The sequence below is a fragment of the Ranitomeya variabilis genome, chromosome 5 (assembly GCF_051348905.1).
Source record: "Ranitomeya variabilis isolate aRanVar5 chromosome 5, aRanVar5.hap1, whole genome shotgun sequence".
NCBI lineage: Eukaryota > Metazoa > Chordata > Amphibia > Anura > Dendrobatidae > Ranitomeya > Ranitomeya variabilis.
The window spans coordinates 235,279,941-235,307,549 of NC_135236.1; the positions used below are offsets into that span (position 1 = coordinate 235,279,941).

Consider the following 27,609-nt stretch of genomic DNA (forward strand, 5'->3'; position numbering starts at 1 on the left):
CCGGTACCGGAATTATCTGGACGTGTGGGACAGCCCTTAAAGAGATTTTGAGATAACTGTCCAATTACATTTGGACCCTTTTAAAAGAGGCAGCTACATATTAAAGCAAAAACATCACAGGAAAAAGATACAGCCGTACAAACACTAGGTCAGATTACCAATGCACTAGCAGGATGCAGCAGATCCCCCTGATGAAGGTGGGGGCAGAACAGGTGCAAAATACTGATGCAAACAGCCACTCACAAACCTACCAATTCATGAAGGGGAAGGCTGTGTAGTATTAAGCATCACTGTGCATCACACGTATATGTGTGACTGGTGTCCTATGCATTTGTAATACTACACAGTCTATTAATATCAGCCTACAGCTGTCTGTTTAGCCTTTGCTGGTGAGTAATATTAGGGCAAAAATGCCACATCACTTTTTTCGTGTGGTCCCTCATTTACTAACCAGTAAAAGCTACGCAGACAGCTGTGAGATAATATTAATAGCCTAGGAAGCTTAATGGATATTGGCCCCTTCCCAGAATAATAACATCAGTCCCAGCTATCAGCTTTTTCTCAGATGGAGATAAAAATTAAGGGTGACACCACACCATTTTCTCAATTATTTATTTATTCATTTACATGTACAGTAAGCTCCAGTGCTGTATGTAAAGAAAAAAAAATTAAAAAAGACTTTGGGTCTTCCCTATTCTTGATAATCTGCGCAAATAAAGTTGACAGGTGCGAGATGCAGCCTCCAGCTGTCAGCTTTATCTTGACTGGTTATCAAAAATAGTGGGGTCCCCACGCTTATTTTAATTATTGAAATAAATAATTTTAAAACCGGCGTGAAGTCCCCCACATTTTTGACAACTAGCCAAGCTAAAGCAGACAGCTAGGGGCTGCTATTCTCAGGCTTAGTAGGGGCCATGGATATTGGCCGTCCCCAGCCTAAAAATAACAACCCACATCCTCCCCAGAAAAGGTGCATCTATTAGATTCTGGTGCTTTGCCCGACTCTTCCTACTTGTACAGGTGCGGTGGCAAGTGGAGTAATATATGTGGGGTAGATCTCAGCTTTGTATTGCCAGCCGACATGAAGCCCAGAGGTTAGTAGAGGCAGCTATCAGTTTCTCATAGATTCACGGCTGGATTCGCATCATGCTACCACTCAGCCATGCAATCTACATTAAGCAGAGTTGTCCTCTTCATGGGACAAATGGATTGTTATTGGACAGGTGAGGAATATGTTTTATTATTTTTAATTTTACAGTAATCAATGGATAAAAAAGTGTGGAGTGTTTATGTCAAATAAAGGATTTTTAATGTGTGTTTTGTACAATTAAAGGACTTTTTCACGTGTGTGTGTCCTTCTTACTTTCAATTACGGGGGTTATTAATGGAGCGTGTTACAGATGCCTTTCCATTACTAATCCCCGAGCTTGACGTCAGCTGACATTACAAAGCTGACATCAACTCCACAAACAAAGTTGGAAGAGTCGGGCAAAGCGCAGAATTAGCGCATATAATAGATGTGTTTTTTCTGGGGTGGCTGCGGGCTGCTATTTTTAAGCTGGGGAGGGCCAATATCCAAGGCCCCTTGTCTGAGAATACCAGCCCCCAGCTGTCTGCTTTAGCTTGGCTAGTTGTCAAAAAGGATGGGGGGAACACCCCATTAGTTTTTTAAATTATTTATTTAAATAATTTAAATTTAAAAAAACGGTGAGGGGACCCCTCTATTTTTGATGACCAGCCAGGATAATGCTGACAGCTGAGGCCTGCAGGCCCACAGCAGCTGGTTTTGCCTGCGCTGGTTATCAAGAATACTCCATACCATTTTTTAATTTTATTTATTTATTGCACAGTTGCCGGCTGATGAAAACTCATCATCATATGCCTGTACTTGCTACTATCAGTGAGACCATGTGTAGGTTGATGAGAGTAGTACTCTCATCAGCCAACGCCTGTGACCAGCGGTAACCTTTTTGCCACCGGTCACAGCCGCTGACAAACATGCTGTCAACTGTATGACAGCATGACAGCGTGGGAACCACAGCTCTCTGGCCGGCGGTAAAAAACTTACTGCTGATCAGAACTGGTATTTCATGCGCTGTCACACAGATGACAGCATGTTAAACGATGGTTATTCCGGCTGCCGAACATAAACAGTAACACAGACTACAAGGAGAAGTCCTTGTTCAGGGTCTGTGCACAGACCCTAGGTATTCAGTGCGGACCCCGAACTTTACCTTTCGGATTTGCCCATCCCTACTTCTTAATACATAAACATGTAACACATATACAATACATGTTCTCAATGTAATATTTGTATTGTTTGTCTTTGTACATCTATTTCTGCACATCACAAATATTTGTTTGCATGCATATGTATAGTGAGTTTTCATATGTGTCAGTGAAATCCCCCACTGTACTGTAAGGCCAGATTCACACATACATTTTTCAGGGTCTGAGTATGGACTACCATGCACAGATAATCTGCAGACCTCCTAATGTGAATTCAGTAGCCTCATATATGTGCTGGTCTATTGCATCACAGTCCATCATCTGACTCCAAAACACAGATATGTGAATGTAGTCTGACACAGATTGTCAGCACATCAGGGAAGGGATCATTACCCCCTTTATTTTATCCATTTGTATTATGTACTTACTTTCATAACACAGTAGTGCATCATAAATATAGAAATAATAGTAATAAGGAAATGCATTCATTCTTAACTAGGCAGATTCATTATAAAAGGGTATCATCTGGGTTCTTTAAAATTAATGTCTGAACCTTGTCGTATTCTTGACACCCCCACCAATCAAGTGTTTGAAATGGCCATGGTAATCTGTAGAGTGGTACTGCACCCACTTCATTACTTAGACTCCATACTTTTAGAAGTTGCTGTGGTCGTTATTGCTTTTCAGCCCATTTCACTTGAAACAATGAAGGAGACTTGCCATATTTCCTCAAGTATAATTAGAAACACAGGAACACATGAATTAACCAGTAGTAGCTAAATATACAATACACAAGCAGTAGACCGAACATAGCATGATTCGATGTTAGATATGTAAGGTAAGTGAAGATACAAAGCGGCAGTTATTAGCATGGATGACAGTACACATAAGCTACTAGAACATTAGAGCACATCAATGTACTTACCCAGGGGGGCAATGTAGTATGCAGAGGTGAAGCAGTTTGTAGTATCCCGAAGCACACAAATCACAGTCCTTGGCTGATCCTCCATGGCATGTTGTGCATACCTGGTGGCATGCTGAACAGAAGCCAAGTGTAATCCCATCTGCTTCTTCGCTTGTATTGTATGTCCCAGTGGGACATTGCTTTACACAAGTGCTTTCTGCAGTGAACAAAAGTTACATTATGTGTTGTTGTTGAGTTGACTTTAGAATGTCTCCTGTGTAATTTGCAATGAATTCTTCATTAACTAAAAATTCTGTAACTTTTTTTTCTTATGATTATTTATTGTGCCATTCCATTAAATTCTTCCTCAACATTCATGAATAAATTGACATCTGGGCGCTACCAGTTGTGGGTGATTAAAGCAAGGAGAGATACTTTGTTTGATTGGCTTGTTGTCCTGAGAGCCCATTTCTTGGCTTTTCATGAAATTATATGTAATGTGTGGGGACGGGGACTGATAGTAATATAGCAGAGATGAGTGAATTGATTCAATGGAAATTTAATTTGTATCATATTTTCGAAAATTAGCAGGTACAGGAAAATTCAAACAATTTGTAATTTTATCGTTATTAACCCCAATGGCAATCTCCTCAAAAATGCCTGCTGTAATTTTACACATAGCAGAAGTTTGCAGCAGCCAGAGAGGGATCATATGACCTAAGATGAGGCTGCACATGCTTCTTTATATGACATCACATGTTATAGCACAGCCAATTAACAAATTAAGCTGCACTCTGAAACGCTATAACATGTAAAGACTCAATACATGAAATTGGAACTGCATTACTGCTATAGAAAACATGTTAAAAAAAATTAAGGTACTTAGCGCACCAATTGGTCAATTCATGTGAGACCAATAGCCAGTCATATCCCTTTGTTGGGTCCTTAAACCTAACATGATGCCTCTTCAGGGCTAAAACCCTACAATTATATGGGAAGATAGGATCAAGCTCTATTTAAAAATGCCTTAAAGGGAACCTGTCACCCCCAAAATGGAAGGTGAGCTAAGCCCACCAGCATCAGGGGCTTATCTACAGCATTCTGGAAGCAAAGTACTGCAGTGCGCAGGCGCCGGGCCTCTCTGACCTTTCCCGGCGCCTGCGCACTGCAGTACTTTGCTCTGCCCTCAACAGGGCAGCCAAAGTATGTCTGCACCGGAGCCACAGAGTGAAGAGAAAAAGAGGACATCATCTGATGAAGATAGGAGGCGCCGGACCGCAGGCCGCGACACCCATCGGACCAGAACTGGACTGGGACCGCCCCTGGGTGAGTATAATCTAACCTCTTTTTCTCATCTTTTAGGATACATTGGGGCTTATCTACAGCATTACAGAATGCTGTAGATAAGCCCTTGATGCCAGTGGGCTTAGATCACCTTCCATTTTGGGGGTGACAGGTTCCCTTTAAGCTGATGGGAGGAGTGTTCAGCAGGGGAGAATAAAGATAATTTTCTCCCTGCTGAATTTGGTTGCGCGTAGGTGCTGGACAGCATAATAATGCTTTTAAGCTGCAGATTAATTGCATATTTGCAGGTTAGCAGTGTTATTTCTGGTGACAGGTTCTTTTTAAATTACACATTTTTTACGTCATTCTTCAAGCACTAGAAAGCAGCAATCCATCACAATATTTTCTAATAAAAATTTAACTTTGTGCCAGAGAAAGTGTGATTGTCACACGCGAGATAATGTACTGAGTTTTCACATTTCCTTTGCAAGTCTTTTGGCTGAGAGGGAAGAATTAATTATTTTTTAAAACAAAATTAACCAAAGACCAAACATTTATCTGTGACTGTATACCTCAAAATGTGTTGTCCGTGTCTGATGTGCGTCACAATTTTTTTTTTTGCATTGGAAGATGAGGAAAAGGTGTGTACTCCAGCTCCTTAGGAGCTGGAGTACACACCTTTTCCTCATCTTCCATTGCTGCACGTCTTGGTCGGGACGAAATCTCCGTGCTCCTTCGGTCTGTCGGTAAGCTGGCTGTGGCTTTTAGCCTTATTTTTCTATATATTTTTTTTTTGCATACCTGTTTTACTGGTCAAATTTCACATCTGCACAAGCCAATGCATGTCACAGTTGATGACTTTTTGGATATGTACCCTCCTAACATTTCTTGGTATGTCCTTTTTTGGGAAGGAATAATTGATTTTTAATAAAAATTATTAATATAAAAATCAAAATCCAAACATTTAACTTTGCATATACTGCATGGTTTTACACATTTTTTTTGTTTCACAACCGTACACTTCACGGATGTACTGTGTTTTTTGCTAGTTGTAGTTGTTTTGGATGTGGAAGTACCTACCTAGCATTTCTTGTTATATCCTTTTTGGGAAAAGGGGAGAATTTTGCTTAAAAATAGGAAGAAACTTGTATATAAAATAAAGACATTTAAATGGGACTTTGTTGTTTTGCACACCTGCATTACTAAGCAAATTTAACAACCACACATGACACACCAATGCTGTGTTCTGTTGCATTTGCTGGCTTTATGGATGTGTAGGTACGAACCTAACATTTCTTGTTACATTCTTTTTGGGAAGGAAAATAATTTTGTGAAAATAGCAAAAAAATTATTAATACTAAATAGTGTGTTTTTGCACATCTGTTATACTAGTCCAATTTAAGACCCATAAACACCATGCCAATACTGCATGCTGTTGCCACATATTGCTTTTTCAATGTGTACCTACCTACCTAGCATTTCTTTTTGTGTACTTTTCAGCAAGGCTAGAATAATTGGAGTTAAAAACAATTACTAAAGTTAATTATGGAAACAATGCATAGTAAAAGAGTAACGCAAAAAAACTCCATATCATAGCAGCTAAATCACTATCACTGGCACCAGCCATCTAGGCAGGAATACTACCAAATACAAGGGTATTAGCTGGGGAGTAGTGGAGAGTATTATGAATACATGGCACATCACTCATCTCAGTCATAGCAAGATGATACTTTTAACAAGAACACCATCAGCTTGCGTCAGTGTCCTTATGCATTGCCATAACAATTCATGTTTTACAATTCAAACTTTCAATGCTGTCAATGACAACTCTATCAGTTCTGTCCCTTAGTCCCCTAAGCCACAGTACTCTGGGGGCCAATATATAAGGAAAAATTTAGGAAATCGTTTGTGCCAACTGCTATGGGGATGTACAACAATAACATTAGGGTTAAATCATAAAGGGGATTGTCTACTTTATTTCTTCTACTTTTCAGTTCACCCGCTGTGTATGTCCTATTCTAATGTATAATGTCCTTCTGTCAACAAACTGTCATGTCAATTAAGTAATTCATTTTATGATTCTTATGATGTAAGTTGTGCTGCTGTGATACCATAATTTCCCACGGGATCAATAAAGTGTATCGTATCGTATCGTATCGTATATAAAAACTAGTGATGAGCGAATATACTCGTTACTCGAGATTTCTCGAGCATGCTCGGGGGTCCTCCGAGTATTTTTTAGTGCTTGGAGATTTAGTTTTTCTTGCCGCAGCTGAATGATTTACATCTGTTAGCCAGCATGAGTACATGTGGGGGTCGCCTGGTTGCTACGGAATCCCCACATGTACTTATGCTGGCTAGCAGATGTAAATCATTCAGCTGCGGCAAGAAAAACTAAATCTCCGAGCACTAAAAAATACTCGGAGGACCCCCGAGCATGCTCGAGAACTCTCAAGTAATGAGTATATTCGCTCATCACTAATAAAAACTTCTTCCAGTTGATTTGATGAATGAGATGAAGAGTTAGCATTTGTACTCAAATGACATGAGGCTGGAGAAGATGGAGAACATCATTCAAACACCTAGCTGTTTTTGTGGCTCTGTCAGCCATGGTAGTAGGGGCACTGGCACTGGCACTGTGAGTCAGGGTAAATCTAGAGAAGGGATCAGGTGAGAGACAAGGAGCTCTCGAAACTGAGGCAAAAGTCAGCCAAGTTAGGGATGATGACGATTGTGTGGAGGAAAGGCCTGAAAACCAGATCTGGGTATTTTGGCCAAAAGGTCTAACAGGGACTTACAGTACAGACCAAAAGTTTGGACACACCTTCTCATTTAAAGATTTTTCTGTATTTTCATGACTATGAAAATTGTACATTCACACTGAAGGCATCAAAACTATGAATTAACACATGTGGAATTATATACTTAACAAAAAAGTGTGAAACAACTGAAATTATCTATATATATAATTGTCTAAGGGTTTTTCTGTCTGTCTGTCTGTCTGTCTGTCTGTCCTGGAAATCCCGCATCTCTGATTGGTCGAGGCCGCCAGGCGACGGGCACAGTATCGACGTAGATGTCATAATGGTTGCCATGGCGACGATGATGTCATAAAGGTTGCCTCGACCAATCAGCGACGGGCACAGTCTGCCTCGAATTCTGGAATCATCATTGTCCATATACTACGGGGACATGCATATTCTAGAATACCCGATGCGTTAGAATCGGGCCACAATCTAGTGTCTTATATTCTAGGTTCTTCAAAGTAGCCACCTTTTGCTTTGATGACTGCTTTGCACACTCTTGGCATTCTCTTGATGAGCTTCAAGAGGTAGTCACCGGGAATGGTCTTCCAACAATCTTGAAGGAGTTCCCAGAGATGCTTAGCACTTGTTGGCCCTTTTGCCTTCACTCTGCGGTCCAACTCACCCCAAACCATCTCGATTGGGTTCAGGTCTGGTGACTGTGGAGACCAGGTCATCTGGCGTAGCACCCCATCACTCTCCTTCTTGGTCAAATAGCCCTTACACAGCCTGGAAGTGTGTTTGGGGTCATTGTCGTGTTGAAAAATAAATGATGATCCAACTAAATGCAAACTGGATGGAATAGCATGCCGCTGCAAGATGCTGTGGTAGCCATGCTGGTTCAGTATGCCTTCAATTTTGAATAAATCCCCAACAGTGTCACCAGCAAAGCACCCCCACACCATCACTCCTCCTCCATGCTTCACGGTGGGAACCAGGCATGTAGAGTCTATCCATTCACCTTTTCTGCGTCGCACAAAGACACGGTTGGAATCAAAGATCTCAAATTTGGACTCATCAGACCAAAGCACAAATTTCCACTGGTCTAATGTCCATTCCTTGTGTTTTTTAGCCCAAAGAAGTGTCTTCTGCTTGTTGCCTGTCATTAGCAGTGGTTTCCTAGCAGCTATTTTACCATGAAGGCCTGCTGTACAAAGTCTCCTCTTAACAGTTGTGGTAGAGATGTGTCTGCTGCTAGAACTCTGTGTGGCATTGACCTGGTCTGTAATCTGAGCTGCTGTTAACCTGCGATTTCTGAGGTTGGTGACTCAGATAAACTTATCCTCAGAAGCAGAGGTGACTCTTGGTTTTCCTTTCCTGGGGCGGTCCTCATGTAAGCCAGATTCTTTGTAGCACTTGATGGTTTTTCAAATAAATAAATCACCTGTGCTTGTGGAGTGGTAGTACTGGAAGGTGTCCTACATACTACCTTCCACCATAGGGAAGTCCTGGAAGTTGGCAAACACAGTAGTTCAATGATAAGCCTGGATCCTCAAAGGATTGTGCACATATGAATACGGACAAAACCTCCCCGAATAATCCACCCGATGGTAGCCCGTAATGCAAGCATGCTTACTGGTGTAAACACATGTACTCACTAGGTGTAGAAGCAGGAGTGAACACAGCGTGGAGAGTATCAGTCGTCCTGCTTGAGAGCGATGTTGTACTGGGCTTGGTAAGTGCGGACTGCACCATAGGGCTGCGGGGTAATGTGGAGGCTGGCTAGGCTGAAAGAATGTCCGCTCACTCAGCGATGTGTGTGAGCGGGGTGTTATGGACCTGGTGGTTAGGAGCACCCGAAATGACCTGATGGTTAAAACAGAAAAACCTGGGACAAGCTCTGAGAAGGTGGTAACTCTACTGACCGCAATCCCTAATCCTATCACACACACTAGAAATAGCCATGGAGCGTACCTAACTCTCCCTAGACGCCTCTTCACAGCCTAAGAGCTAACTACCCCTAAAGATAGAAATAGCAGCCTACCTTGCCTCAGAGAAATTCCCCAAAGTAAAGGTAGCCCCCCACAAATATTAACTGTGAGTTAAGAGGAAAGTAACAAACACAGGAATGAAACAGATTTTAGCAAAGGAAGCCGAATCTTCTCTAGATAGACAGAGGATAGGAAAGGGAACTATGCGGTCAGTATAAAAACTACAAAAACCACGCAGAGTGTGCAAAAAGACCTCCACACCGACTCACGGTGTGGTGGTGCAGCTCTGCACCCCCAGAGCTTCCAGCTAGCAAGGAAATATCATAATAGCAAGCTGGACTAGAAACATAGCATGTACTGAAAAATATATACAAAAAACGATGAACAGCAAATGACTAGCAAGGACTTAGCTTCTGCTGGAGTAGACAGGTCATCAGAGAAATCCAAGAGAGATCTGAACCAGTACTGAGACATTGACAGCTGGCATGAACTAACGACCTGGGCAGAGTTAAATAGGGAAGCCAGCAGAAGCAATAAACGAGGGCAGCTGAGAAAGCCAACCTCAAAGATCAGCAGTTCCACTCAAAGCCAGATTTAGTCTAGTGCCACCAATCAGTTCAAAAATGAAAAATAGCAAGGTAGGGCTGTAGTTACATAAATAATATATAGTAAAATATAACTTTTAATCTTATCTGTTTAAAATGAGCTGTAATATCTCATAAAATCCATATAATACACAACAAACAACATTTAAATACTCCTTAGTGCTTCAATCATGCACTATATTCTCCAGCACAATGCACTTTTTTTTCTTTTTCAATATATGGGATATTGCTTCCCCCAAAGAGAAAAAAATGCTTCTTAAAGTGGTCCAATCTATGTCTGAATATGCCACTTATATTAACCGTTGAAATACAGGAACAATCTCACCAAATAAAGTCCCTTGTTTCACGGTCTGAGTCAGGGTAGGTTGCGATGCTTCTATTCATGAGGGGGCTCTCCACTTGCCCTTTTCGAGACCTCATTACTCTAAGTCTCATCCAACTCTCCCGACGTCCTCCTTCATAACAGAATCTCCCGACGCGTTTCTTATTTCCCAGTCATCAGGGGAGAGGTCATTCAATATAGCGGCAAGTGTGCCATACACCATACAGGCATGCACACTTAGGAGGGTAGGTCACCGCGCGTACGATGTCTTACTTTTATACTGAAGTGTCCATCTCTCTGCGCGTGTGGATTGCCGGAGCTCCATTTCCGGGTGCCTGGCGGTCACATGATCTACGACGCAATGCGCTCCCTTCGGAGGTGTGTCATCATGAAACGCATGATGGCACGCAAGCTTCTCCACATGTAACTAAGGAGTCGCATAGTTAATCTGCAGTTTTCATTTTAATGCGGCGCATAATACTAAGCCAGCACCATTACCGGTCCGGAGGATGGTAGAATTCACTCCTTCTCCGGAGGGAGCAGAAAAAAGTGCCTGCCATGTATAACCTTATTTCACCCCTCCAATCCTCCTAACAATTCGTTATATATTTTGTATACAGGGGGGAGGGTATATTCCCATATTTCTTTAACACATCCTACAACCTCCAATCCTTGGAGGGAGGATCTAGTAGGCAATGTCTTTATGGTTTCCTAACTTCGGGTTTTCAACACATCTATCCCAGTGATTCCTCCAGGAATTTTCCCAGAGCTAATAAAGCCATATCCATTTCTTTTGATTTTTTAATTACTAATGATTTATTAATCAAAGATTTTTAATCAATGATTTTTAATCTTTTAATCAGAATTCCTATCCTAGGGGTTGTAGAGGGGGGTTTCCCTTCAGGTTGCAAGATATAGGGGAGTGGTAAATAGGGTCCTTTACTTTAAAGAGGTTCACCTTTATTTGTTTCAAATGTATATTTGGTTCCAGAAATTAGTCTTAGAGGGGGAGTGACGATTGGAGACCTAGTGGGCCTTGGGCTTGCTACTTCACCCTAATACATCCCTAATTTCCTTCCTACCTTGTCAGTGGGGGTTGGCACCCTAAAAACGAGAGCTGGCGCCCCCAACTCCACGGCGGCTGTCCCTACATAATCCTATCATTCCCTATCTTAATCAGTATTCTACCTATGTGCCAGAAAAAGGAACGCCATAAGTGTGATAGATCAGGATAGAATAGAGAGGGGTTTCTTTTAGAGGAATGAGACAGGGGGGTCGTTAGCAACACTAATTATAAAAATTGATATATGTTGCCAGGGTTACCGTTTTATAAGAAACAAGAAAAAGTCAGGTTCTCATTGAGACCCAGGGGTTGCTGTGTTTTAAGACGAAATATCCACTTCGTCTCGCATTGCAACACCCTCCTGTCCCAGTCTCCACCCCTTTTTGGTGCCTCTATCTTATCAATCCCCATGAATCTCAAGCCCGATACATCCCCATCATGTACAGTGGCAATGTGTCTTGCCAGGGGTGTATCTCTCCCCAAGGCAATGTCCCTCAGGTGTTCTCCCACTCTTCTCCTCAATTCACGTGTGGTCTTTCCCACATATTCCATGCCGCATGAGCATGTTGCCTTATATATGATTCCTCTAGACCGGCAATTTATAAAGTGGCGAATTTTGTATTCCTGGTTGGTAACATTGCTTTTGAAGTATTGGCCCGTTTTCATTACTGGACAACCTACACATCCCTTACATCTGTAACAACCTTTGATTTTATTGGTCAACCACATTTCATTTTTTGGAGGAGTAAAGTGGCTCCGTACAATCCTATCGCTTATTGATCTCCCTTTTTTATAGGTGATCAGGGGATAGGGTCCCACCAGGTCTCCAATGTCATCATCCATCCTCAAAATTGACCAATGTTTTGTAAGGATTGACCTAACTTTATCCGCTCCCGAACTATAAGTCGTAATGAATCGACTTTTCAAGTCTCCCTCTTCTCGGTTTGTTGGATTCAATAAACCCGTTCTATTCATGCCTCTCGTTTCTCTATAAGCTTTCCTGAGTATCCCATCCGGGTATCCTCTATTTTGGAACCGTTGACGTAAGTCCGTCGCCTGTTCCCTGTAATCCATTTCTGAGGAGCAGTTTCGGCGAATTCTTATATACTGCCCTTTGGGGATGCCCTTTTTCAAGGGAGGGGGATGGTGACTCTCCCACCTTAGAAGGGCATTTGTAGAGGTAGGCTTGCGGTATGTTTTTGTATGAATGTGCCCTTCAGCTCTCTTTTGGATACAGAGGTCTAAGAAAGGAAGTTGGTCCTTATTATATTCAAAGGTGAATTTTAGGCCTAAGGGATTTACATTCAATTTAGTGACAAAATTAACCAACTCCGATGTTTCTCCATTCCAGACTAATAAAACATCGTCCAGATATCGTGCCCAGAATATTATCTTTGAGCATTCATCCTCATAATCATCCCCAAAGACTATTGTCTCCTCCCACCAGCCCAGGAGCAAATTTGCGTACGATGGCGCACAAGAAATGCCCATCGCAGTGCCCCTGAGCTGGTGGAAGATTTTGCCATTGAATGTAAAGATGTTTCTTGTCAGACAGAATTCAAGTAACTCGAGAACAAACCTGTTGTGTTCCTGACATTGTTGACCTCTACCCTTCAGAAAATATTCTACCGCCCTTATTCCATCAGCATGGTTGATAGATGAATATAGGGCTTCAACGTCTATACTGCAGAGTATAGATTCTCGATCTAGGGTTAAGCCATCTAATTTTCTCAAAAGGTCCGTTGAGTCCCTAGTATAGGAGTTCAGAGCTGATGCAAAAGGTTTTAAAATCTTGTCTAGATATATCCCAACACAATAGCTAACGCTCTCAATTCCAGATACTATTGGCCTTCCTTTTAAGGGTAGTAAGCCCTTATGCACTTTCGGGAGGCAATAGAACGTTGCCATTGTTGGGTGTTTCGGATATAGGAAATTATATTCATTTTTATCAATAAGTATTTAAATGTTGTTTGTTGTGTATTATATGGATTTTATGAGATATTACAGCTCATTTTAAACAGATAAGATTAAAAGTTATATTTTACTATATATTATTTATGTAACTACAGCCCTACCTTGCTATTTTTCATTTTTGAACTGATTGGTGGCACTAGACTAAATCTACTAAATAACGGCATGGCCGGTTTTCTGACTAAGGGAATCAACACAGACACCTGGGTGGCAGAGGTAAAAGAGGTTTTCTCAGAGAATACCTTTATACAACCAAAATATACTCCTTCCTATAATAACGCATTTAAAGAGCTAACTAGAATCTACAAGAACCAAGTCTCTAGTTGGTGGGAAGTGCAGAGTTTGGAAAACTATATAAAGGCAGGAATAGTTCCAAGACACCTGAGAATAACTCTGCAACCAGGATTTAGGTACAGGGGGTGCCTCCTGGGAGAACGGTGGGAAAAAGAGGCAACGGCAGGCTCCTTGAGGTTTATGAATATCCTTCTTGAAGAAGAAAAAAAGACTCTATCAAAAACTAGTGATCAGTTGAAAGAACAAATAGAGATCACAAAAAAATTCTCAACGGAGCCTGACTTTGCCTCAAAAGAGACCCTTCTCCAAAACGTAATTGAAAGATACCAATATAATATAAAAGAAAGGAAGCATCGTAACTTTGTACGGGACCTACAAGAATTTAAAGAGAATAAGGCATACAACATCCCAGTGAATAGGAATTTCCAAAGTAATTCTAACAGAAATTTTGAGACGGACATATCCTCTACGGATACGGACCTCTCGGATTCAGAGATACGTACGAAACCACCTAGGGGGAGACAAAGAGGGAGGGGAAATCAAAGAAGTAGACCAGGGGACAGATTAACCAACAACCGTTTTTTAGATCAGGGCTATTTCCTGAGAAGCAAACCAGGAACAAACAACTGACAGAGGCCGAACCCAATCAGATCATTAATTTGTCTGAAAAGGTCTTGAATGATACAGAATTACAGGTGCTAAATAGAGGTTTGAGCTTTGTACCTACATCCGATTTTCAACTGTTTGAGAGCGTGAAAGATTTGCATCTCTTTGTGAGAAAATTGAAGTGGAGGAAGCACTTCATTAGGGAAGATAAACGCACAAGTATGGAGATGAATGTTCCAGACACATTGCTACCAGATATAAGATTACTCTATGGGCTATCTGACCCTTTACCAGAACATACAGGGGAGGGCCCGTTTACAGACTGTAGGGCCAAAAGCCATAAAATGCCCCCTAATTCAGGAGATCAATCCACACTGGATGTATTCCTTGAATTAGTAACGAAAGATCTGGAAAATCTAGCCAAGAAAAGGAATAGGGGGACTACTTTTAATCTATCTAAGCAAGAAATGGAGGCGCTGTTGAATTTAGAGCAAGATCGGAATATAGTTTGTAAGCCCTCAGACAAAGGTGGGAATATAGTAATAATGGATGTCACGAAATATCAACTTATGTGTGAGAATGTACTAAACAACTATGAGTCTTATCAACAGTTATCGAGTAATCCCACTCCCACCTTTGTCAGAACTCTAAAAGAGATCTTAGATAGAGGACTTACCAAATCACTTATTGATAAAAATGAATATAATTTCCTATATCCGAAACACCCAACAATGGCAACGTTCTATTGCCTCCCGAAAGTGCATAAGGGCTTACTACCCTTAAAAGGAAGGCCAATAGTATCTGGAATTGAGAGCGTTAGCTATTGTGTTGGGATATATCTAGACAAGATTTTAAAACCTTTTGCATCAGCTCTGAACTCCTATACTAGGGACTCAACGGACCTTTTGAGAAAATTAGATGGCTTAACCCTAGATCGAGAATCTATACTCTGCAGTATAGACGTTGAAGCCCTATATTCATCTATCAACCATGCTGATGGAATAAGGGCGGTAGAATATTTTCTGAAGGGTAGAGGTCAACAATGTCAGGAACACAACAGGTTTGTTCTCGAGTTACTTGAATTCTGTCTGACAAGAAACATCTTTACATTCAATGGCAAAATCTTCCACCAGCTCAGGGGCACTGCGATGGGCATTTCTTGTGCGCCATCGTACGCAAATTTGCTCCTGGGCTGGTGGGAGGAGACAATAGTCTTTGGGGATGATTATGAGGATGAATGCTCAAAGATAATATTCTGGGCACGATATCTGGACGATGTTTTATTAGTCTGGAATGGAGAAACATCGGAGTTGGTTAATTTTGTCACTAAATTGAATGTAAATCCCTTAGGCCTAAAATTCACCTTTGAATATAATAAGGACCAACTTCCTTTCTTAGACCTCTGTATCCAAAAGAGAGCTGAAGGGCACATTCATACAAAAACATACCGCAAGCCTACCTCTACAAATGCCCTTCTAAGGTGGGAGAGTCACCATCCCCCTCCCTTGAAAAAGGGCATCCCCAAAGGGCAGTATATAAGAATTCGCCGAAACTGCTCCTCAGAAATGGATTACAGGGAACAGGCGACGGACTTACGTCAACGGTTCCAAAATAGAGGATACCCGGATGGGATACTCAGGAAAGCTTATAGAGAAACGAGAGGCATGAATAGAACGGGTTTATTGAATCCAACAAACCGAGAAGAGGGAGACTTGAAAAGTCGATTCATTACGACTTATAGTTCGGGAGCGGATAAAGTTAGGTCAATCCTTACAAAACATTGGTCAATTTTGAGGATGGATGATGACATTGGAGACCTGGTGGGACCCTATCCCCTGATCACCTATAAAAAAGGGAGATCAATAAGCGATAGGATTGTACGGAGCCACTTTACTCCTCCAAAAAATGAAATGTGGTTGACCAATAAAATCAAAGGTTGTTACAGATGTAAGGGATGTGTAGGTTGTCCAGTAATGAAAACGGGCCAATACTTCAAAAGCAATGTTACCAACCAGGAATACAAAATTCGCCACTTTATAAATTGCCGGTCTAGAGGAATCATATATAAGGCAACATGCTCATGCGGCATGGAATATGTGGGAAAGACCACACGTGAATTGAGGAGAAGAGTGGGAGAACACCTGAGGGACATTGCCTTGGGGAGAGATACACCCCTGGCAAGACACATTGCCACTGTACATGATGGGGATGTATCGGGCTTGAGATTCATGGGGATTGATAAGATAGAGGCACCAAAAAGGGGTGGAGACTGGGACAGGAGGGTGTTGCAATGCGAGACGAAGTGGATATTTCGTCTTAAAACACAGCAACCCCTGGGTCTCAATGAGAACCTGACTTTTTCTTGTTTCTTATAAAACGGTAACCCTGGCAACATATATCAATTTTTATAATTAGTGTTGCTAACGACCCCCCTGTCTCATTCCTCTAAAAGAAACCCCTCTCTATTCTATCCTGATCTATCACACTTATGGCGTTCCTTTTTCTGGCACATAGGTAGAATACTGATTAAGATAGGGAATGATAGGATTATGTAGGGACAGCCGCCGTGGAGTTGGGGGCGCCAGCTCTCGTTTTTAGGGTGCCAACCCCCACTGACAAGGTAGGAAGGAAATTAGGGATGTATTAGGGTGAAGTAGCAAGCCCAAGGCCCACTAGGTCTCCAATCGTCACTCCCCCTCTAAGACTAATTTCTGGAACCAAATATACATTTGAAACAAATAAAGGTGAACCTCTTTAAAGTAAAGGACCCTATTTACCACTCCCCTATATCTTGCAACCTGAAGGGAAACCCCCCTCTACAACCCCTAGGATAGGAATTCTGATTAAAAGATTAAAAATCATTGATTAAAAATCTTTGATTAATAAATCATTAGTAATTAAAAAATCAAAAGAAATGGATATGGCTTTATTAGCTCTGGGAAAATTCCTGGAGGAATCACTGGGATAGATGTGTTGAAAACCCGAAGTTAGGAAACCATAAAGACATTGCCTACTAGATCCTCCCTCCAAGGATTGGAGGTTGTAGGATGTGTTAAAGAAATATGGGAATATACCCTCCCCCCTGTATACAAAATATATAACGAATTGTTAGGAGGATTGGAGGGGTGAAATAAGGTTATACATGGCAGGCACTTTTTTCTGCTCCCTCCGGAGAAGGAGTGAATTCTACCATCCTCCGGACCGGTAATGGTGCTGGCTTAGTATTATGCGCCGCATTAAAATGAAAACTGCAGATTAACTATGCGACTCCTTAGTTACATGTGGAGAAGCTTGCGTGCCATCATGCGTTTCATGATGACACACCTCCGAAGGGAGCGCATTGCGTCGTAGATCATGTGACCGCCAGGCACCCGGAAATGGAGCTCCGGCAATCCACACGCGCAGAGAGATGGACACTTCAGTATAAAAGTAAGACATCGTACGCGCGGTGACCTACCCTCCTAAGTGTGCATGCCTGTATGGTGTATGGCACACTTGCCGCTATATTGAATGACCTCTCCCCTGATGACTGGGAAATAAGAAACGCGTCGGGAGATTCTGTTATGAAGGAGGACGTCGGGAGAGTTGGATGAGACTTAGAGTAATGAGGTCTCGAAAAGGGCAAGTGGAGAGCCCCCTCATGAATAGAAGCATCGCAACCTACCCTGACTCAGACCGTGAAACAAGGGACTTTATTTGGTGAGATTGTTCCTGTATTTCAACGGTTAATATAAGTGGCATATTCAGACATAGATTGGACCACTTTAAGAAGCATTTTTTTCTCTTTGGGGGAAGCAATATCCCATATATTGAAAAAGAAAAAAAAGTGCATTGTGCTGGAGAATATAGTGCATGATTGAAGCACTAAGGAGTATTTAAATGTTGTTTGTTGTGTATTATATGGATTTTATGAGATATTACAGCTCATTTTAAACAGATAAGATTAAAAGTTATATTTTACTATATATTATTTATGTAACTACAGCCCTACCTTGCTATTTTTCATCCACTCAAAGCCACCAGAGGGTGTCCAAGGACAGAACTCACCAAAGTACCATTCACGACCACAGGAGGGAGCCCGAGAACGGAATTCACAACAGTACCCCCCCTTGAGGAGGGGTCACCGAACCCTCACCAGAGCCCCCAGGCCGATCAGGACGAGCCAAATGAAAGGCACGAACCAAATCGGCAGCATGGACATCGGAGGCAACAACCCAAGAATTATCCTCCTGACCATAGCCCTTCCATTTAACCAGGTACTGAAGCTTCCGTCTCGAAATACGAGAATCCAAACTCTTCTCCACCACATACTCCAACTCCCCCTCAACCAACACCGGAGCAGGAGGATCAACGGAAGGAACCATAGGAGCCACATATCTCCGCAACAACGACCTATGGAACACATTATGGATGGCAAAAGAAGTTGGAAGGGCCAAACGAAACGACACAGGATTGATAATTTCAGAAATCTTATAAGGACCAATGAAACGAGGCTTGAACTTAGGATAAGAAACCTTCATAGGAACATAACGAGAAGACAACCAAACCAAATCCCCAACACGAAGTCGGGGACCAACACAGCGACGGCGGTTAGTAAAACGTTGCGCCTTCTCCTGAGACAACGTCAAATTGTCCACCACGTGAGTCCAAATTTGTTGCAACCTGTCCACCACAGAATCCACACCAGGACAGTCAGAAGGCTCAACCTGCCCTGAAGAAAAACGAGGATGAAAAACAGAATTACAAAAAAAAAGCGAAACCAAAGTAGCAGAACTAGCCCGATTATTAAGGTCGAACTCGGCCAATGGCAAGAAGGTCACCCAATCATCCTGATCAGCAGAAACAAAGCATCTCAGATAGGTTTCCAAGGTCTGATTGGTTCATTCGGTTTGGCCATTTGTCTGAGGATGGAACGCTGAAGAAAAAGACAAATCAATGCCCATCTTAGCACAAAAGGACCGCCAAAACCTAGAAACAAATTGGGAACCTCTGTCCGACACAATGTTCTCCGGAATGCCATGCAAACGAACCACATGCTGAAAAAATAATGGAACCAAATCAGAGGAGGAAGGCAATTTAGGCAAGGGTACCAAATGGACCATCTTAGAAAACCGATCACAAACCACCCAGCTGACAGACATCCTTTGAGAGACAGGAAGATCAGAAATAAAATCCATGGAAATATGTGTCCAGTGCCTCTTCGGGACAGGCAAAGGCAAAAGCAACCCACTGGCACGAGAACAGCAAGGTTTGGCCCGAGCACAAGTCCCACAGGACTGCACAAAAGAACGCACATCCCGTGACAAGGAAGGCCACCAAAAGGACCTGGCAACCAAATCTCTGGTACCAAAAATCCTAGGATGACCAGCCAACACTGAACAATGAACCTCAGAAATAACCCTATTAGTCCATCTATCAGGGACAAACAGTTTCTCCACTGGACAGCGGTCAGGTCTATCAGCCTGAAACTCCTGCAGCACCCGCCGCAAATCAGGGGAGATGGCAGACAGAATCACCCCCTCTTTAAGAATACCAGCCGGCTCAGAGACTCCCAGAGAATCAGGCAAAAAACTCCTAGAAAGGGCATCAGCCTTCACATTCTTAGATCCCGGAAGGTATGAGACCACAAAATCAAAACGGGAGAAAAACAGTGACCATCAAGCCTGTCTAGGGTTCAACCGCTTGGCGGACTCGAGGTAAGTCAGATTCTTGTGATCAGTCAGGACCACCACGCGATGTTTGGCTCCCTCAAGCCAATGTCACCACTCCTCGAATGCCCACTTCATAGCCAACAACTCCCAATTGCCGACATCATAATTACGCTCAGCAGGCGAAAACTTTCTAGAAAAGAAAGCACACGGCTTCATCAAGGAGCCATCAGAACTTCTCTGAGACAAAACAGCCCCTTCCCCAATCTCAGAAGCATCAACCTCGACCTGAAAAGGGAGCAAAACATCTGGCTGACGCAACACAGGGGCCGAAGTAAAACAACGTTTAAGCTCCTGAAAAGCCTCAACGACCGCAGGTGACCAATTCACCACATCAGCGCCTTTCTTCGTCAAATCAGTCAAAGGCTTAACCACACTAGAAAAATTAGCAATGAAGCGACGGTAAAAATTAGCAAAGCCCAGGAACTTCTGAAGACTCTTCACAGATGTAGGTTGAGTCCAATCATAAATGGCCTGAACTTTAACAGGATCCATCTCGATAGTAGAAGGGGAAAAAATGAAGCCCAAAAAGGAAACCTTCTGAAATCCAAAGAGGCATTTAGAGCCCTTCACAAACAACGCATTAGCACAAAGGACCTGGAACACCATCCTGACCTGCCTTACATGAGACTCCCAATCATCCGAAAAGACCAAAATATCATCCAAATATATGATCATGAACCTATCCAGATACTTTCGGAAGATGTCGTGCATAAAGGACTGAAACACAGATGGAGCATTAGAAAGCCCGAATGGCATCACCAGGTACTCAAAATGGCCCTCGGGCGTATTAAATGCTGTTTTCCATTCATCGCCCTGTTTAATACGCACAAGATTATACGCCCCTCGAAGGTCAATCTTGGTAAACCAAATAGCCCCCTTAATCTGAGCAAACAAATCAGACAACAGAGGCAAAGGGTACTGAAATTTGACCGTGATTTTATTGAGAAGGCGGTAATCTATACAGGGTCTCAGAGAACCATCCTTCTTGGCCACAAAAAAGAACCCTGCTCCCAACGGCGACGAAGACGGGCGAATATGCCCTTTCTCCAAGGGCTCCTTTACATAACTCCGCATAGCGGCATGTTCTGGCACAGATAAATTAAACAGTCGGCCCTTAGGGAACTTACTACCAGGAATCAAATTAATAGCGCAATCACAGTCCCTATGAGGAGGTAGGGCACTGGACTTGGGCTCTTCAAATACATCCTGGTAATCCGACAAAAACTTAGGGACTTCAGAAGGAGTGGAAGAAGAAATTGACATCAAAGGAACATCATCATGTATCCCTTGACAACCCCAACTAGACACAGACATTGATTTCCAATCCAGTACTGGATTATGAACCTGTAACCATGGCAAACCCAACACGACAACATCATGCAAATTATGCAACACCAAAAAGCGAATATTTTCCTGATGTGCGGGAGCCATGTACATGGTCAGCTGAGTCCAGTACTGAGGTTTAGGTTTATTCTTGGCCAATGGCGTAGCATCAATCCCCCTTAAGGGAATAGGACTCTGCAAAGGCTCCAAGGAAAAACCACAGCGCCTGGCAAACTCCAAGTCCATCAAGTTCAGGGCAGCGCCCGAATCCACAAATGCCATAACAGAGTAGGACGACAATGAGCAAATCAGAGTAACAGATAAGAGAAATTTAGGCTGCAAAGTACTAATGGTGACAGACCTAGCGAACCTCTTAGTGCGCTTAGGACAATCAGAGATAGCATGAGAGGAGTCACCACAGTAAAAACACAGCCCATTCTGACGTCTGTGTTCTTGCCGTTCAGCTCTGGTCAAAGTCCTATCACATTGCATAGGCTCAGGCCTCTGCTCAGAGGACACCGCCAAATGGTGCACAATTTTGCGCTCGCGCAAACGCCGATCTATCTGAATGGCCAAAGACATTGACTCATTCAGACCAGCAGGCGTGGGGAACCCCACCATAACATCCTTAAGGGCTTCAGAAAGACCCTTTCTGAAAATTGCTGCCAGGGCACACTCATTCCATTGGGTAAGCACAGACCACTTTCTAAACTTCTGGCAATATGCTTCTGCTTCATCCTGACCCTGGCATAGAGTCAGCAAGATCTTTTCTGCCTGATCCACAGAATTAGGTTCGTCATAAAGCAATCCAAGCGCTAGAAAAAATGCATCCACATTAAGCAATGCAGGATTTCCTGGCTCAAGGGAGAATGCCCAGTCTTTCGGGTCACCACGCAACAAAGAAATAATAATCTTTACTTGCTGAATGGGATCACCAGAGGAGCGGGGTTTCAGAGCAAGAAACAGTCTGCAATTATTTTTGAAATTAAAAAATTTAGATCTATCCCCAGAATACAAATCAGGAATTGGAATTGTAGGCTCTAACATCGGATTCTGAACTACATAATCTTGAATACTCTGTACCCTAGCAGTGAGTTGATCCACACAAGAGGACAAACCTTGAATATCCATATCTACACCTGAGTCCTGAACCACCCAGAGGTTAAGGGGAAAAGAAAGACAAAACAAGCTGCAAAGAAAAAAAAATTGACTCAGAACTTCTCTTATCCCTCTTTTGAGATGCATCAACACTTTGTTGGCCAGCTGTACTGTTATGGACCTGGTGGTTAGGAGCACCCGAAATGACCTGATGGTTAAAACAGAAAAACCTGGGACAAGCTCTGAGAAGGTGGTAACTCTACTGACCGCAATCCCTAATCCTATCACACACACTAGAAATAGCCGTGGAGCGTACCTAACTCTCCCTAGACGCCTCTTCACAGCCTAAGAGCTAACTACCCCTAAAGATAGAAATAGCAGCCTTCCTTGCCTCAGAGAAATTCCCCAAAGTAAAGGTAGCCCCCCACAAATATTAACTGTGAGTTAAGAGGAAAGTAACAAACACAGGAATGAAACAGATTTTAGCAAAGGAGGCCGAATCTTCTCTAGATAGACAGAGGATAGGAAAGGGAACTATGCGGTCAGTATAAAAACTACAAAAACCACGCAGAGTGTGCAAAAAGACCTCCACACCGACTCACGGTGTGGAGGTGCAGCTCTGCACCCCCAGAGCTTCCAGCTAGCAAGGAAATATCATAATAGCAAGCTGGACTAGAAACATAGCATGTACTGAAAAATATATACAAAAACCGATGAAGAGCAAATGACTAGCAAGGACTTAGCTTCTGCTGGAGTAGACAGGTCATCAGAGAAATCCAAGAGAGATCTGAACCAGTACTGAGACATTGACAGCTGGCATGAACTAACGACCTGGGCAGAGTTAAATAGGGAAGCCAGCAGAAGCAATAAACGAGGGCAGCTGAGAAAGCCAACCTTCGTCCCTGACGAAGAAGGAGTGTATCCTTCGAAACGCATCGGATTGGTTGCCCTGTCCAAAGCCCGCCCTCCTACCCTGTGACGTCACATCAGGTACCACACCCCCAACAAACACCGCTACGGCTCTGGCGTTGCTTCCGGCCGGGGCACACTAGGAGTTCGCGGTCCCCGCTCACACACATCGCTGAGTGAGCGGACATTCTTTCAGCCTAGCCGGCCTCCACATTACCCCGCAGCCCTATGGTGCAGTCCGCACTTACCAAGCCCAGTACAACATCGCTCTCAAGCAGGACGACTGATACTCTCCATGCTGTGTTCACTCCTGCTTCTACACCTAGTGAGTACATGTGTTTACACCAGTTAGCACGCTTGCATTACGGGCTACCATCGGGTGGATTATTCGGGGAGGTTTTGTCCGTATTCATATGTGCACAATCCTTTGAGGATCCAGGCTTATCATTGAACTACTGTGTTTGCCAACTTCCAGGACTTCCCTATGGTGGAAGGTAGTATGTAGGACACCTTCCAATACTACCACTCCACAAGCGCAGGTGATTTATTTTTTTGTACTTCAGTATTTATTTCAGACGTGGTGCAGCACAGACCCCGTCACCTCACCAGCTGCTCACTACTCTTTGTTCTCTTTCTCCCGCTACCTGCTATACAATAATCCCCCTTTTTCTGGTCAAGTGCAGCGCCAGTGTATATCATTATTTTTATCCACTTGATGGTTTTTGCCACTGCATTTGGGGACACTTTCAAAGTTTGCCCAATTTTTTGGACTGACTGATCTTCATTTCTTAGAGTAATGATGGCCACTCGTTTTTCTTTACTTAGCTGCTTTTTTCTTGCCATAATACAAATTCTAATAGTCTATTCAGTAGGACTATCAGCTGTGTATCCACCAGACTTCTGCACAACACAACTGATGGTCCCAACCCCATTTATAAGGCAAGAAATCACACTTATTAAACCTGACAGGGCACACCTGTGAATTGAAAACCATTCCCGGTGACTACCTCTTGAAGTTCATCAAGAGAATACCAAGAGTGTGCAAAGCAGTCATCAAAGCAAAAGGTGGCTACTTTGAAGAACCTAGAATATAAGACATAACAAAAAAGTGTGAAACCACTGAAATTAAGTATATAATTCCACATGTGTTAATTCATAGTTTTGATGCCTTCAGTGTGAATGTACAATTTTCATAGTCATAAAAATACAGAAAAATCTTTAAATGAGAAGGTGTGTCCAAACTTTTGGTCTGTACCGTATCTCCTTCTTAAGGCATCAGCTTGGGAGCAGGAGATCCAAGAGTTGCTGTTGGTGGAAAAGGTTCAATATTGCCTGAAAGTTCTAGCCATGGTTGTGCTGGTAGCAAGTCTTACAATCAGGATTATTGGATACTAGATTGTGGCCCGATTCTAACGCATCGGGTATTCTAGAATATGCATGTCCCCGTAGTATATGGACAATGATGATTCGCGGCAGACTGTGCCCGTCGCTGATTGGTCGAGGCCCAGGCGGCCTCAACCAATCAGAGACGCGGGATTTCCAGGACAGACAGAAAAACCCTTAGACAATTATATATATAGACTAGATTGTGGCCCGATTCTAACGCATTGGGTATTCTAGAATATGCATGTCCCCGTAGTATATGGACAATGATGATTCCAGAATTCGCGGCAGACTGTGCCAATCGCTGATTGGTCGAGGCAACCTTTATGACATCATCGTCGCCATGGCAACCATTATGACATCTACGTCGATACTGTGCCCGTCGCTGATTGGTCGAGGCCCAGGCGGCCTCGACCAGAGACGCGGGATTTCCAGGACAGACAGAAAAACCCTTAGACAATTATATATATAGATAAGCCTACACATAGCCTTTTATATACAGTATGTGCTTCCACATGTCCTCTCTATATATACAAAATGAGTCCTCACATACCCCCCTGCATACAGTATGAGCCTCATATAGCCTCCAATATATAGTATGATCCCCACCTAGCCTTTCTATATACAATATGATCCCTCACATAACCTCCTATATACAGTGTGAGCCTGTGGCCCGATTCTAACGCATCGGGTATTCTAGAATATGCATGTCCCCATAGTATATGGACAATGATGATTCCAGAATTCGCGGCAGACTGTGCCCGTCGCTGATTGGTCGAGGCAACCTTTATGACATCATCGTCGCCATGGCAACCATTATGACATCTACATCAATACTGTGCCCGTCGCTGATTGGTCGAGGCGAATTCGCGGCAGACTGTGCCCGTCGCTGATTGGTCGAGGCAACCTTTATGACATCATCGTCGCCATGGCAACCATTATGACATCTACGTCAATACTGTGCCCGTCGCTGATTGGTTGAGGCGAATTTGCGGCAGACTGTGCCCGTCGCTGATTGGTCGAGGCAACCTTTATGACATCATCGTCGCCATGCTGTGCCCGTCGCTGATTGGTCGAGGCCTGGCGGCCTCGACCAATCAGAGACGCGGGATTTCCAGGACAGACAGACAGACAGAAAAACCCTTAGACAATTATATATATAGACTAGATTGTGGCCCAATTCTTAAGCATCGGGTATTCTAGAATATGCATGTCCCCGTAGTATATGGACAATGATGATTCCAGAATTCGCGGCAGACTGTGCCCGTCGCTGATTGGTCGAGGCAACCTTTATGAGATCATCGTCGCCATGGCAACCATTATGACATCTACGTCGATACTGTGCCCGTCGCTGATTGGTCGAGGCAACCTTGATGACATCATCGTCGCCATGGCAACCACTATGACATCTATATCGATACTGTGCCCATCGCTGATTGGTCGAGGCAAATTCGCGGTAGACTGTGCCCGTCTCTGATTGGTCGAGGCGACCTTTATGACATCATCGTCGCCATGCTGTGCCCATCGCTGATTGGTCGAGGCCTGGCGGCCACGACCAATCAGAGACGCGGGATTTCCAGGACAGACAGACAGACAGAAAAACCCTTAGACAATTATATATATATAGATGGGAATTCTTTTTCACATTTCTGGCTGATGAATCTTTTGCAATTTGCAGGCTCTGAAGGAGGAAACTGCCCTATGGCTAAGAGGAAAATTACTCAGGTCACAGTCACCTGAATACATTTGAACTGGGCTGTGATGTATTTCCTCATACAGCCTGTGACAAGAACCTGTATGCAGGAAACAAACAGTAAAAATAAAACAGTTCCTCACCATTGCTATGTCCCCTTCATTCTCAGGATCTGAGGGGATTACAGAGGTGACACCTCAATGATTCTATTCTACACATCACTTTATGAAATGGGAAACCCTTGTTGTCTGATAGTATTTCTATATTTACTCAAACTTACTCATTTGCAAACATTTTGAATGTTTGCTGACATAGAAATCTAAGATCACATTATTATATCTAGTACTTACTATATAGGTAGTACGGTACCAAGCAGGTTACACAGTTTTCAGCTGAGCGACCATCACATGATTCACATGTCTGATCACAAGAACTACATGTGAATAAATCATCTTCAAGGAAAGTTTTCGGAGGACATTGTGCATTCCCTTGCACACCACACATTTCACTTTCCTGGTCCAGAGTCAGTTGGCTTTGGCATTTTGTGCAGTCAGTTGGCTGTGGTCCAGAACATTTGGCACATGTTTTGTGACACTCTAAAAAAAAATAAGCATGTTATAAAAAAAATTATTAAAAAATAAGTTTTCTTAAAATGGAAAATAGTTCATCATTTGTTAATTTAAACATTTAGAATCTTGAAACAAAAATGAAAAGTGTTTTTGGAATTATTTTCTTTAGTAGACATCATGTTTTTTTTTACCATGTTCCCTAAATCCAGAAACTAACCAATTATTATGACTCTCCAGGTCATTACAAGTTTGTAGATACAAAACTTGTATAGGTTCTTTTTTTATTTAAGCAGTGAAAAAAAATCCAAAGATTGCAAAAAAAAATGTCACCATTTTCCAAGACCCGTAGGGTCTCTATTTTTTGTGATCTGGGGCCAGGTGAGGGCTTATTTTTGCATACCGAGCTGACAATTTTATTGACACCATTTTGGGATAGATACAATATAAAACCATAATTCTGGCGTTTATATTTTTTTCTCGTTACTTTTTATATATTGATAGATCAAGCGTTTCTGAATGCGTCAATACCAGATTTTTTTTATTGTTTTATTTTGAATGGTGCAAAAGGGGGGTGATTTGAACTCTTATATTTTTTTCATTTTTTTATTTGTTTAAAAACATTTTTTTTTCACATGCTTCAATAGTCTCCATAGGAAACTAGAAGCTGCAATCATCCGATTGAATGTGCTACACCCAGCAGGGTTGCGCAAAATGGGGGAACTCATGGCATTCCGGCAATTACAACCACAGGGGTTTCCTGTAGACCCCGGGTTGTCATGCCAACCCATTGGCGACCCGCAGTCATGTGACACGGGTGGAGATTGACAGCGGCATTTGAAATGTTAACAGCAGTGGGTGGATTGTAGCACTGTTTTTTGGCACAATATTCCCACAGAAACAGTTGAAGATT

At 42.7% G+C, this 27,609-nt stretch overlaps 1 protein-coding gene across 1 annotated transcript in view; it reads right to left on the reverse strand.

Moving 5' to 3' along the window:
* Positions 1-27,609, reverse strand: part of LOC143775586 (cysteine repeat modular protein 2-like) — a 422,741-nt gene that overhangs the window by 50,101 nt on the left and 345,031 nt on the right. The window contains exons 11-12 of the mRNA XM_077263910.1: positions 26,481-26,726; positions 3,155-3,350 (exon numbers count right to left, since the gene is read on the reverse strand). Of these exons, the coding sequence (XP_077120025.1) occupies positions 3,155-3,350; positions 26,481-26,726 (442 nt within the window). The remainder of the gene's footprint in view (positions 1-3,154; positions 3,351-26,480; positions 26,727-27,609) is intronic.